Raw genomic sequence first — 15,099 nt, 5'->3', positions numbered from 1 at the left:
CCTCTCTCTTTCTCTCTCTCTCTCATCCCCCTCCACCCCTCTCTCTCTCTCTAATCCCCCTCCACCGCTCTCTCTCTAATCCCCCTCCACCCCTCTCTCTCTAATCCCCCTCCACCCCTCTCTCTCTAATCCCCCTCCACCCCTCTCTCTCTCTCTAATCCCCTCCACCCCTCTCTCTCAGGTGTTTTTTTTCTTTCTCCTTTCTTTCATAGTAACGAGTAGAAATATGACGGGTCAGACCCCATCTTGATATTCATTCACAATGACATTGTGCTACGCCAAAACAAACGGCCTCGCTCCATCCTAGACCCAGCATGCGGCGATATCAGGGGCCCTTCAGGACGGACCTCACTGCTATATACATTAAAGTTTACTAGGTGAAAGGTGACAAGGAGCTTGATACTGAAGGCGTCACCTGAGAATACAGAGACGCGCCAATGAACGCTGCCGCACAAATCAAAGTTATTCCTAAGAAACTAAAACAGAGCTCAGCAATAAAGACCTGATGACCTGCGAGATAGAGGTACAGACTGGATACGTATAGACTGGTGTATTGTCAACTAGTGTGCCTCCAGCTGTTGCAAAACTACAACTCCCAGCATTCTGGGAGTTGTAGTTTTGCAACAGCTGGAAGCACCCTGGATGGGAAACAGTGCAATACAAGTTCAGCCTCCCTCTTCCTGTAGAATGACCTCTGTAAAGGTCACAGAGCATGCCCAGTAACGTTCTCCATTCATGTGTATTGGACAGCTCCTGTCTATTGTCACCTACGTTCATAGGGCTTGCTATAAAGAATTTCTCTAAATGCTGTTACAAATAGCTCCGGGTAATATGCTGTTACAAATAGCTCCGGGCAACAGCTGGAGGCACACTAGTTGAAAAATATTGGTATAGACGTATGGAGCGAGGATTAGCCCCAATTAGCAGCATATGGTAACCATGGGGCCAGCTATAGCATTAATCTAGTTTTCTGTATATTCCAAATACAGAAGGAAAATGGATTCTGTTGGGAGTTGTAGCTTTGCAACAGCTGGAGGCACACTAGTTGAAAAATACTGGTATAGACATATGGAGCGAGGATTAGCCCCCAGTGAGGAGCATGTGGTACCCATGGGGCCAGCTATAGCATTAGTCTTGTTTAGGGTATGTTCACACTATGTAATTAGCGCTGAATTGCGCGTCGGAATTCCGCAGTGTGAACTCCTAACATTAGTGTGAATGGGTCTTCCGCGGACCCGTTCACACTGCGGAATTTCACCTGCAGACAATTCTGCCGCTGAAATTGATCCGCGCAAAGAAAGAACATGTTCATTCTTTGCGCTTAAGTTCGTGACCACTGCATAGCTGTCAAAGGTGACGGCGCAGTGCCGCGCGGTCCTACCGCCAAAGTATTTCTGAGTCGGCCGCCAGATGAAATCTCTGCTCGCGGATTTCTACAAGCGGAGATTCCATTCAAAATACGTGGTCTGGACATACCCTTACTGTATATTCCAAATACAGTGATCCGTCAACTTACAATGGCCTCAACATACAATAGTTTCAACATACAATGGTCTTTTTTGGACCATTGTAAGTTGTAACCGGACTCAACATACAATGTACAGACAGTCCAGATATGTGAAATGTGTCAATGGCCGGAAGAACCGACCAATCAGAATGGGCATTCACTGGTAAAACCCCTGTGTTACTGAAGCGTATGCACTGACTGATGTCTCGTAGCGCCCCCTACAGTACAGGGAGGTATTACATGTTCTCTACTCTTTACCTGTATTACTGGAGTGTATGCACTGACTGGTGTCTAATAGCGCCCCCTACAGTACAGGCAGGTATTACATGTTCTGTACTCTTCACCTGTATTACTGAAGTGTATGCACTGACTGGTGTCTGGTAGCGCCCCCTACAGTACAGGGAGGTATTACATGTTTTGTACTCTTTACCTGTATTACTGAAGTGTATGCATTGACTGATGTCTGGTAGCGCCCCCTATAGTACAGGGAGGCATTACATGTTTTGTACTCTTTACCTGTAGTACTGAAGTGTATGCACTGACTGGTGTCTGGTAGCGCCCCCTACAGTACAGGGAGGTATTACATGTTCTGTACTCTTTACCTGTATTACTGAAGTGTATGCATTGACTGATGTCTGGTATCGCCCCCTACAGTACATGGAGGTATTACATGTTCTGTACTCTTGACCTGTATTACTGGAGTGTATGCACTGACTGGTGTCTAATAGCGCCCCCTACAGTACAGGCAGGTATTACATGTTCTGTACTAGTATTTACCTGTAGTACTGAAGTGTATGCACTGACTGGTGTCTGGTAGCGCCCCCTACAGTACAGAGAGGTATTACATGTTCTGTACTCTTTACCTGTATTACTGAAGTGTATGCATTGACTGATGTCTGGTAGCACCCCCTACAGTACAGGGAGGTATTACATGTTTTGTACTCTTTACCTGTATTACTGAAGTGTATGCATTGACTGATGTCTGGTATCGCCCCCTACAGTACAGAGAGGTATTACATGTTTTGTACTCTTTACCTGTATTACTGAAGTGTATGCACTGACTGATGTCTGGTAGCACCCCCTACAGTACAGGGAGGTATTACATGTTTTGTACTCTTTACCTGTATTACTGAAGTGTATGCATTGACTGATGTCTGGTATCGCCCCCTACAGTACAGAGAGGTATTACATGTTTTGTACTCTTTACCTGTATTACTGAAGTGTATGCACTGACTGGTGTCTGGTAGCGCCCCCTACAGTACAGGAAGGTATTCCATGTTTTGTACTCTTTACCTGTAGTACTGAAGTGTATGCATTGACTGATTTCTGGTAGCGCCCCCTACAGTACAGAGAGGTATTACATGTTTTGTACTCTTTACCTGTATTACTGAAGTGTATGCACTGACTGGTGTCTGGTAGCGCCCCCTACAGTACAGGGAGGCATTACATGTTTTGTACTCTTTACCTGTATTACCGAAGTATATGCACTGACTGGTGTCTGGTAGCGCCCCCTACAGTACAGGGAGGTATTACATGTTTTGTACTCTTTACCTGTGCCAGGGTTAGCTTCTCCTTTGGACATCAGGTGAAGGCGGCTCCATGTTACTTTTTTTTTTAAGACACTGCCTGTACTGTACAGGACCCCGAAGAAGCTCCTGTCCTCTACATAGACCAGTGTTTCCCAAGCAGTGTACCCCCAGCAGTTGCAAAACTACAACTCCCAGCATGCCCGGACAGCCGAAGGCTGTCCGGGCATGCTGGGAGTTGTAGTTTTGCAACAGCTGGGGGCTCCATGCTTGGGAAACACTGAAACAGACAGTGATTTACAGCTCCCAGCAGATCTTTCTTACTTTTATATGTAAGGATTTGCTTTATCTATATTCGTTATCTACTTATTTTTCTTTAATCCTCACTTTTTCCTATTTTTGGATGACATTTTGGTGCTTTTAGAACCAATTACCAGGTTGTTTCCATAGAGTTCTGGTCTCAACATACAATAGTTTCAACATACAATGGTCGTCCCAGAACCAATTAATATTGTAACTTGAGGGACCACTGTACAGAAGGAAAATGGACTCTGTTTTACATGATAGGCAGGGGCAGCAGGCGTCATAGCCAAACACGTACCCCCCCAGACACTGATCCCCCATCCTAAGGACTATGCTGAAGTCTACCCTTTCCTATTCACTACACTCTACACTTATAGTATTTGTTTTAGTTAATAATATCTAGCGAGTGTTTTTGCACTTTTATTGAAGGTAAGCCGTGATCTTTATTTAGCGTTCGCTCAGGATGATAAGCTTGTTACTTCTAATGAAAAGAAACTCCTTTAAAAGTCTTTGTTTCCAGAAGGAATCGCAGCCTGTGAGCCCATAACTGCGCGAGTAAATATGTTTCCCGGCTGTAAATCACGTCTCCCAGCGCTCATCAGCGGGCGGGCGGCCCCCGGGGACGACTACATTAGAGGCGACAGTCATTATCTTGTCATATTGATTACGCTCTCCTATTTCTTCTAACCTTCAAAGAAAATGTCAACTCCTCTCATGGGCCAAACTCCATGGGTCTACGGCGGCCCGGGAAATTAGAGGTTGTTCAGAGGAGATCTGGCTGCTGCTACGTCGGTATGAGCCACGGCGGATGTCAGGAGAGCGAGAGAGTCAGTAATGGAATCATAAAAACCTGAGATTGTTACGTATGGACGGATAGGAGAGCGCGGTAAACAATTAGTGTGGATAGAAAGATGTGAACTAATCCCTTGGTTTCAATGATCACACCTTTTCTTCTATTTGTTTCTCTTTGTCCAAATGTTCAATTGGCATCACTTATCCTGTACTGATCCTGAGTTATTTCCTGTATTATACTCCAGAGCTGTACTCACTATTCTGCTGGTGAGGTCACTGTGTACATACATTACATTACTTATCCTGTACTGATCCTGAGTTATATCCTGTATTATACTCCAGAGCTGTACTCACTATTCTGCTGGTGAGGTCACTGTGTACATACATTACATTACTTATCCTGTACTGATCCTGAGTTATTTCCTGTATTATACCCCAGAGCTGTACTCACTATTCTGCTGGTGAGGTCACTGTGTACATATATTACATTACTTATCCTGTACTGATCCTGAGTTATATCCTGTATTATACCCCAGAGCTGTACTCACTATTCTGCTGGTGAGGTCACTGTGTACATACATTACATTACTTATCCTGTACTGATCCTGAGTTATATCCTGTATTATACTCCAGAGCTGTACTCACTATTCTGCTGGTGGGGTCACTGTGTACATACATCACATTACTTATCCTGTACTGATCCTGAGTTATATCCTGTATTATACTCCAGAGCTGTACTCACTATTCTGCTGGTGAGGTCACTGTGTACATACATTACATTACTTATCCTGTACTGATCCTGAGTTATATCCTGTATTATACTCCAGAGCTGTACTCACTATTCTGCTGGTGAGGTCACTGTGTACATACATTACATTACTTATCCTGTACTGATCCTGAGTTATATCCTGTATTATACCCCAGAGCTGCAGTCATTATTCTGCTGGTGGAGTCACATGTACATATATTTTATCACTTCCATATAAGAATATAACAATCGCCCTGGACCGTACCTGTAGATTGTGTTTGGCACATATACGTCCCGTGCAGGGAATTCCAGGATCTCCCTGGTCGGCCGGACTCTGCTGTCTGGATAAGGTTTCACTTGTAACAGTTCGGGGGTCAGACAATAACTTGGGTTTTCTGGGGCCGGTGAGATGTCGATCTTCAGCTGAGCTGTAAAATAAGGATTCGATGTCACCATAGAGGCTAAAGTGAAATGTCTCCAAAAGACCACCTCTCTGAGAAGACCACCTGGATATTCTGCTCCATATTTATTATGTATTCTTTGAGAAGACCATCCCTCAAGACCACCACATTGTGTGTAATTTTAGAAGATTGCCTCTAAGAAGTTTCACTGTATCAACAGGTTTTCCATGCAGTGTGCCTCCAGCTGTTCCAGAATGCCCACTGGGAGTTGTTGTTTTGCTCATTGCTTGGAAAGCACTGGAATCTGAGCAAAAGATCTAAAAATCACTGAAGCGGCAAATTTTGCAAAAACAAAAATATTTAAAGGGGTACTCTGGTGGAAAAGAAAAAAAAATCAAATCAACTGGTGCTAGAACGTTATACAGATTTGTAAATTACTTCTATTTAAAAATCTTAATCCTTCCAGTTTTTATCAGCTGCTGTATGCTCCACAAATTGTGTAGTTCTTTCCAGTCTGATCACAGTGCTCTTGGCTGACACCTCTGTCCTTATCAGGAACTGTCCAGAGCACAAGCATATTCCCATAGCAAAAATCTCCTGCTCTGGACAGTTCCCTATATGGACAGAGGTGTCAGCAGAGAGCACTGTGGAAAAAACCTACACAACCTCCTGTGGAGCATACAGCAGCTGATAAGTAGTGGAAGGATTAAGATTTTTTTAAATAGGAGTAATTTACTAATCTATTTAACTTTCTAGCACCTTTCTGGCATTCTTTTTGAATTTCTTTTTTGTCTGACCACAGTGCTCTCTGCTGACACCTGATGCCTGTATCAGGAACTGTCCAGAGCAGGAGAAAATCCCCATAGCAAACCTATGCTGCTCTGGACGGTTCCTGACACGGACAGAGGTGTCAGCAGAGAGCACTGTGGACAAGACAAATAAGAAATTCAAAAAGAAAAGAATTTCCTCTATAGCATAGAGCTGCTAAAAAGTACTGGAAGGCTAAAGATTTTTTAATAGAAGTCATTTACAAATCTTAGACAAAAAAATGAGGTAGGAAGGGGGAGAGCACAAAAGAAGCAACTTCACCGGTTGACTGGGTGCTGGGTCACAGCATAAGCACAGGTGTGTGGTGCTCAGAGGCTACGCCAGCAGTTTCGCACCCAAGTGCGTGCTTCTTCCGGCCTCTCAGAGGCCGCTTATGCTGTGACCCAGCACCCCGTCAACCGGACTCCTTGACGCAGCTTTCTCCGTTGAGCGGTGAGTGCACTTACGTGCTTTTACGTCATTTACAAATCTGTTTAACTTTCTGGCACCAGTTGATTTAAAAAAATAAATGTTTTCCACCGGAGTACCCCTTTAAACTTTTAGTCTTCATCAACGTTTTAGTCTGAAATCAACATTTTTCTTTCGTGACATTAGGTAGAGATCTCCAAAATGGCAACAAACAGGATTGTAGAACTTTTTGTAGAACTTTTTATTCTGCAATGAACAAACTTTATGTACAGAGCGAGTCTGGAAGGACCCGGCCGTCCAGTGACTGATGTAATGTATCTGCCCAGGGAGAACAAAGGACGATAGAAGAGCTGAATGAACTGCACACGTGCAGAACACGACCCGCCAAGGTCACCGCTCAGGGATGAATCACACATTACGTGTACGGCTTCATGGAGCTCTGCTCTTTGTTATGGACTGAACGGGCAAGAAGCAGGAAACGGGCGGCTCCTGACTAATGGCCAAACAACTGCAGCTTCCAGACGCAATGGCATCCAAAGTCTTCCAAATAGCTATCTCCAGGAGGAATGAGACTCTATAGCGCCCACTACTGGAAGTCAATGTCTGACAAGCCTTGCGACCAGCAATATTTTCAAAAATATTTTTCAAAAAAAGGTAACAACTTAGGTTGGGTTCACACCACGTTTTTGCAATAAAGTTACCGTATCAGGCTTTTGATTAAAAAAAACGGATTCCTCAAAACCGGACTAAACTGTATCAAAACGTGTGTACAAATTTTAATCCGTATACGGTTTGAAAAATGATGTCCGGTTGCATCCGTTTTTTTTTAAGAAAAAAAATGTATAAGTTTTTAACATTTCATTCCATTATGAATAAAGTTTTACTTGTTTGATTGAAATTCCTAGAAAAAACTGTGCAGTCAAAAACCGTATGGTGAAAACCGGACGTAACCGTACGCACATAAGGTTCTGTACAGTTTCCATTGACTCCCATGTTAAAAAAAAAAATTAAAAAAAACATATACGTTTCAATACGGTTTTTCACCCGGACCACAAACCGTGGTAGGCTACGGTTTGGGGTACAGGAAAATAAAAAATAAAAAAATCGTACAAGATACAAAACGGACACAACCTGATGCATGGTTTGGCATACGGTTCTCAATGGCGAGTCAATGCATACGGTTTTCATAACGGTTATGTACGGTTTTCAAATTGAAACTGTATACAAGAACTGTATTGCAAAAACGTGGAGTGAACCCAGCCTTAAAAAGGTAACAATACCCCAGGTAAGTGTCTCCCAACTAGAGTGCCTCCAGCTGTTGCAAAACTACAACTCTTAGCATGCCCGGACAGCCGTTGTCTGTCTGGGGCATGCTGGGAGTTTTAGTTTTGCAACAGCTGGAGGCACCCTGGTTGGGAAACACTGAATTAGAGTAAATTTTCTTCCTTTTATAGGGGAGCTAATTTGCATACTATTTTTTCCTATGGAGCACTGCATTTAAAAATAAACTCCATAGACCAGTTGGATCTACTCAATAAGAGCCAGTGACTATGAGTTGCTTTTTACATAAATATAATCAGTGTAACAAACGCTGCAACTTTTTAATGGAAACTGTGTTTAAAAATAAAATAATAAAATAATGAATTAATTATAAATAAAGGGGTATTTCAGCTTGTAAAAATGTATCCTCTAATTAATTAATTATAAATAATGTATTTCAGCTTGTAAAAATGTATCCTCTAATTAATTAATTAATTATAAATAAAAGGGTATTTCAACTTGTAAAAATGTATCCTCTATCTAATTAATTCATTAATTAAACATAAATAAAGTGGTATTTCAGCTTGCAAAAATGTATCCTCTATCTATCTATTTAATTAATTAATTAATTAATTATAAATAATGTGGTATTTCAGCTTGTAAAAATTTATCTTCTATCGAATTAATTAATTATAAATAATGGGGTATTTAAGTGATAGGCCAGTGTTTCCCAACCCATGTGTCTCTAGCTGTTGCAAAACTACAACTCCCAGAATGCCAGCCAAAGGCTGTCCGGGCATGCAGGAAATTGTAGCTTTGCAACAGCTGGAGGCACACTGGTTGGGAAACACTGGGATAGGGATAAGTGTCTGATCAAGGGGGCTCGACTGTAGGAATCCCCCGTGACTCTCCCCGCTGAGTTCCTACCTTCTGGGACACACTAGTCTTGGCCTGCCTTAAAACCAGAAAAAGAACTAAGGCCGGGTTCACACCACGTTTTGAAATACAGTTCCCGTATCAGGTTTTTGATGAAAAACGGATTCCTCAAAATCGGACAAAACTGTATCAAAACATGTGTACAAATATTAATCCGTATATGGTTTGAGGAAGGATGTCCGGTTGCATGCATTCTTAAAGAAAAAAAACATAAGTTTTAAATTTTTCATTCCATTATGAATAAAGTTTACCTTGTTTGATTGAAATTTTAAGAAAAAACTGTGCAAAGTCAAAAACTGTATGGTACAAACCAGATGGAACCGTACGCACATACGGTTCTCATTGACTCCCCGACTAAAAACCGCGGTAGGCTATGGTTTTGGGTACGGGAAAAAAACTGACAAAACCGTACAGGATGCAAAACGTACAAAACCTGATGCATCTTTTGGCATACGGTTTTCAATGGAGAGTCAATGCATATGGTTTTCAAAACGGTTCCGTACAGTTTTCAAAAATAAAACGTATACGGGAACCGTATTGCAGAAACGTGGTGTGAACCCGGCCTAAGCCGAGGGTTTGTTACCATTGTACACAGTCTCGACAATCGTCTGTGAGCAGAAACACATCAGCGGCAACAAACCTTGTGACAATGTATCAGTGCAGGGAAAATGTATTGGGCTGTTCAGCTCACAGAAGACTGGATATTATTGAAGCAAACCCTCAGCTATGAGTAGTATGAGGGTAAAGACAAACTGTGGGAAATCTCGGCGGGTTTCCTGTGCAGACAGTCGCATGTAAGGATTAAAAGTAGCAGATTCTAACTAATTCTATCCACATGTTACGGAAGTTCCCCATTAAGTGAAATTGAGGAAGAAAACATCTTCAATGATTCCTCCATAAAATGTATTTCTGCAGAATTCCTGCAAAATTAGCAACTGGTCTTGGACCGACCGCACCGATCCCCAACATATGGCTCTCCAGCTGTTGCAAAACCACAACTACCAGCATGCTCTGACAGACTTTGTTCATTAGGGCATGCTGGGAGTTGTAGTTCTGCAACAGCCGGAGAGTCATGGATTAAACGGGTACTCCGCCCCTAAGACATCTTATCCCGTATCCAAAGGATAGGGGATAAGATGTCTGACCGCAGGGGTCCCGCCGCTGGGGACCCCCGCAGTCTTGCATTTGGAACCCAACTCTTTGAGCTGCACGCTGTGCTGCCAGCTCACAAACTGCCGGATGCCGACCACGGGGCCGGAGTATCGTGACGTCACGCCCCGCCCCTGTGTGACATCATACCCTGCCCCCGCTATGCAAGTCTATGGGAGGGGGCGTGACGTACGTCACGCCCCCTCCCATAGACTTGCATAGCGGGGGGGGCGACGTCACACAGAGGCGGAATCGTGACGTCACAATACTCCGGCCCTGTGGTCGGCATCCGGCAGTTTGTGACCTGGCAGAGCGGCGTACAGCTCAAAGAGGTGGGTGCCGAATGCAAGATTGCGGGGGTCCCCAGCGGCGGGACCCCCACGTTCAGACATCTTATCCCCTATCCTTTGGATAGGGGATAAGATGTCTTAGGGCCGGAGTACCCCTTTAAGGGCTGACTGATTACTTCCAATGGGTATGTGTAAGACTCCAGCTGGACACCAGCTGGATCCCTTCAGCGAGAACCGGTTTCCACCCCACAGAGTTGCATTTCTTGTGTGAACAATGACATAAGGACTTGAAGAATTCTTACCAGTAATGGGGCGCAGTCTTCTTAAAACAGAAGACGGTCTCCTCATGTCGGCCAGGAATTTATATAGATCTTCATCACTTAGCCGATCACCTTCCTGAAAAAAATAATTACATCTCATTATACGAGGTAGAGTATAGGCAATAAGCAACTTGTTAATTAAATCATTTTTTTAATGTTAAACATATTTCTTAAGAATTATTATTAATTATTAAGAAAGGGGTAATCCGCCCTTAGACATGTTCTTCCCTAGCCAAAGCATAGGGGATAACATGTCTGATTGGGGGGGGACCCCCATGATCTCTGGGCCAGAGCTGCGGCATTACGGTCACAGTGGTCTGGGCCTTCTGTGCTTGTGACATCATGCCACGCCCCCTCCATACCTGTCTATGGGAGGGGGCGTGACGACTAGTACACAGCAGTCACGCCTCCTCCCATAGACATGAATGGAGGGGGCACTGCGGATGTGATCTCCGTGCACTGGATTACTGGGGTGCCGCGGCGGAGATCTTGAGGGTCCCCAGGGGCCAGACCCCCATGATCAGACATGTTATTCCCTATTCTTTGGATAGGGGATAACATGTCTAGCGGCTGGGTACCCATTTAACTATCCATATTTTAAAATAATCCCGAGTTTTCATTCTGGCCACTAGGTCTAGAACTAAGCTGAGACTTGTACAGATCACTTGCTCTGTACAGATCCCTTCCCAGCAGTCTCCTTCTTATCATCACAGACAGGAGCACAGTGAAGGGTGACATCAGAGTATAGATAACACAGGTACACACAACATACAGTGACCCCCCCCGACCTACGATGGCCCCGACATACGATCATTTCAACATCCGATGGCCTCTCAGAGGCCATCGCATGTTGAAGGCAGCATCAACATACGATGCTTTTGTATGTCGGGGCCATCGCATAAACGGCTATCCGCCAGCGCAGACTGCTTCTTCTGCCCCCGTATAGCCGTTTACGTTGCCCCGTGTGGTCCGCTGACGATCACTTACCTGTCCTCGGGGCCCGGTGCGTCCTCTTTGGGCTCCCCAGCATCGTCGGCGCTCTCCGTCGTCGTCATCACGTCGCTGCGAACACCGTCCCGTCATCCAATAGGAGCGGCGTGTGTAACGACGTGATGGTGGCGACGGAGAGCGAGGATGCCGGGGAAGCAGAAGCCTTGCCGGAGCGTGGGAGACACCCCGGGGACGCGGCGACAGCGATGGAAGGCGACATCCAGGGCAGCGGTGACGAGCGGTGTAACCTCCAATACCAGTGGTCTTCAACCTGCAGACCTCCAGATGTTGCAAAACTACGACTCCCAGCATGCCCGGACAGCATGCTGGGTCTTGTAGTTTTGCAACATCTGGAGGTCCGCAGGTTGTAGACCACTGTCTTATACTTTACATTGCACGGATCCCTCAACATACGGTGGTTTCAACAAACGATGGTCGATTTGGAATGGATTACCATCATGCTGAGGGACCACTGTATGTTGCTCACAGATCAGCCTTCCCCCCTCCCTGCAAAGGTCACCAAGCCCGCCCAGGAACCTTTCCCACTCATGTCAATGCATGCTTAATCACTGCTTTATTCATATGGGGAGATGCCGGAGCTCCATTTTCACGATGGGTGGGGGGGGGGGGTTCTCCACATATCATGTTTGGGTCTTGGGACGCCTACTTTAAGCTTACTAGTGTGGCACAATAAGTGTTAGTGTACAGAGAACCATGGGGTCCCCAGGGCTGACATCACATTGGTTCTCTAGGTCATGGCTGCATCAGTGTTAAACCCAGGAGGGCCCCCCTATGGTCAAGCAGCAGTCACTCTTGACCTGGCAATCAAAGAGTTAAATGGCCAGGATTGCAGACTCCTTCACCACTGCAGCCATAATAGCAGAAACTTGAATGTCTAGACCAGGCATTGGCTACCTTAGGCACTCTAGATGTTTTGGACTACATCACCCATGATACTTTGGCATTTCGGCTGTAAGTGCATCATGGGAGACATAGTCCAAAACATCTGCAGTGCCGAAGGTTTCCTATGCCTGATCAAGACAGCAAAGCATCCGCTCCAGGGCAGCACAGGACACCTGCACAGGACATATTCTACACAGGCAGATAAAACAGCATTGTAAGACCCCTTAAGGCTCTACTTCACAACTAGTGTGTCTCCAGCTGTTGCAAAACTACAACTCCCAGCATGCCCGGACAGCCTTCGGCTGTCCGGGCATGCTGGGAGTTTTAGTTTTGCAACTGGAGACACACTAGTTAGGAAACACTGTCGTAAATAAGCATATTGGGTTAAAACAGGGTTAAAAGTGAATTAAGCAGACCCCATGGCGATCAGCTGATCAACGCATTGACTCGTGAGGGGACGCCTTTAATTCTTTGGCTTTGTTATGGGACTCACTGGCATTTGGGGGGTCTGTATAGGTGAAAACAAGCCCGGACCCCTATACAGCTATGCACATTATCCTGGACCAACAATGTTGCTATAAAAAGTGGATGACTGTGTCTCTGCTCAGGCCTTCGCACCTGTTTGAAGAAGTTGGTGACGGTCAGTGTCGCCGGCCGGAAGCTGGTCAGGCTACAGGACTCGTCTCCGCTGGTGGTACGCTCCAGGGACCTCCGACCGACAATGCTGGAATTGCGGCGTTCTGACCACGAGCCTTTGCGTTCTGAAGAGAGATAAGAGATAGGTAAGGCCTATAATATCTGGCGCCACAGAGATGCAGAGGTCTGCCTAGAAGCTGTATACACAAAATGGTAGGTTATTATTTAAAGGGGTACTCCGCTGCCACAGCATTTGGATGATTTTGTTCCAAGCGCTTGGAGCGGGCGGCGGGGTCATGACATCATGGTCAGGCCACTCCACCTCAATACAAATCTATGGGAGGGAGTGTGACCGCCTCTCCCATAGACTTTCATTGAGGGGGTGTGGCGTGACGTCACAAGGGGCGTGGCAGTGACCTCATGACCCCACTGCCCGCACCCAGCGCTTTCAACAAACGCCGAGAGCTGCACAGAGAGACCGCTGCTGGGACCCCGGCAATCAGACATCTTATCCCCTATCATTTGGATGGGAATAAGATGTCCAGGGGCTGAGTACCCCTTTAAAGCGAACCCGTCAAATCCAACAAAAAAAACATTTTTTTATACATCACTCAGTACCTAATCCTGACGATGTACATCAAATTTTTTTGTGTCTAGCACCTTTATTTACTTTTTTATTACACTTTTAGTTTAGCTCACTAGTCTGATTTCCTCTCAAAGGGAGGGGGCGTGGCCTCACTGTGCAGGTCTCCGCCCCCTCCCTCAGTATACTGTCTGCTCACATCTCCCCTAGCATTAGCAAAACTACAACTCCCAGCTTGTCCTCACTGACAGTAACGGGACACAAGATGACAGTGGGAGGATTTTCCCTGAGTCCTGCGCTCACAGCTGTCAATCAAGGAAGTGTGTCCATGACATAGGTGATGACTCATGGACACAGCAGGACTGGTATGTGTCCAAGCAGACAGGGGGGGAAGTTGTTTGACTGGATTTTTTAGTATGAAATACTGAAAATTTTCTAATTAAAGCAATTGCAAAACCTATTGGTTACACATGCTTTACAACATATCAAAAGTTTTTGTATCTGACAGTGCCCATTTAAGGCTAAGAAAAAATAATGAACTATGTACTGTACTGGGCCCTGCAGAAAGAAGCCCCTGCCCTCTATGTATAAAGTGATTTGTTACTTCTAGCAGCTATTTCTGATGTTTATATGTAAGGACTTGCTTTATCTGTACAGCTTCTTTAATAGTACAGTGGACCCTCAACATGCGATGGTAATCCGTTCCAAACGGACCATCGTTTGTTGAATCCATCGTATGTTGAGGGATCCGTGCAATGTAAAGTATAGGACAGTGGTCTACAACCTGCGGACCTCCAGATGTTGCAAAACTACAACACCCAGCATGCCTGGACAGCCAACGGCTGGGAGTTGTAGCTTTGCAACATCTGGAGGTCCGCAGGTTGAAGACCACTGGTAGAGGAAGTTGTACTCACCTGTCCCCGCCGCTCCGGACCGTCACCGCTGCCCGGGATGTCACCTTCCATCGCTGTCTCCGTGTCCCCGTGGTGTCCCCGATGCTCCGGCAAGGCCTCTGCTTCCCCGGCATCCGCGCGCTCCGTCGCCGCCATCACGTCGCTACGCACGCCGCTCCTATTGGATGACGGGACGGCGTGCGCAGCGACGTAATGACGACGATGGAGAGCGCCGACGATGCAGGGGATCCCGAAGAGGACGCACGGAGCCTGAGAACAGGTAAGTGATCGTCAGCGGACCACACGGGGCACCGTAAACGGCTATCCGGTGGCAGCTGAAGCAGTCTGCGCTGTCGGATAGCCGTTTATGCGATGGCCCCGACATACAAAAGCATCGTATGTTGATGCTGCCTTTACCATGTTATGGACTCAGAGAGTGATCGTATGCTGAAATGATCGTATGTCGGGGCCATTGTAGGTCGGGGGGGGGGGGTCACTAATAGTTTTTGCCAATTCGAGAAATTTCTTTAGAAACTAAACTACAATTCTGAATCCATGGTTAGAGAGGACACAATGCAGACAGAGCTCGGTGGGGAAGGATTGAGATCCCAGCAATAATGTAGTTA

At 45.6% G+C, this 15,099-nt stretch overlaps 1 protein-coding gene across 17 annotated transcripts in view; it reads right to left on the bottom strand.

The window, feature by feature from the left end:
• Positions 1–15,099, bottom strand: part of DOCK7 (dedicator of cytokinesis 7) — a 211,460-nt gene that overhangs the window by 140,124 nt on the left and 56,237 nt on the right. For all 17 annotated transcript variants that reach the window (XM_056532871.1, XM_056532874.1, XM_056532880.1 and 14 more), the window contains exons 12-14: positions 12,980–13,122; positions 10,451–10,544; positions 5,142–5,304 (exon numbers count right to left, since the gene is read on the bottom strand). In XM_056532871.1, the coding sequence (XP_056388846.1) occupies positions 5,142–5,304; positions 10,451–10,544; positions 12,980–13,122 (400 nt within the window). The remainder of the gene's footprint in view (positions 1–5,141; positions 5,305–10,450; positions 10,545–12,979; positions 13,123–15,099) is intronic.

This window comes from Hyla sarda, chromosome 7 (assembly GCF_029499605.1).
Source record: "Hyla sarda isolate aHylSar1 chromosome 7, aHylSar1.hap1, whole genome shotgun sequence".
Taxonomy (NCBI): Eukaryota; Metazoa; Chordata; class Amphibia; order Anura; family Hylidae; genus Hyla; species Hyla sarda.
Note: the sequence above shows the minus strand (reverse complement) of the source record. Positions and strands in the feature narration are given on the sequence as shown.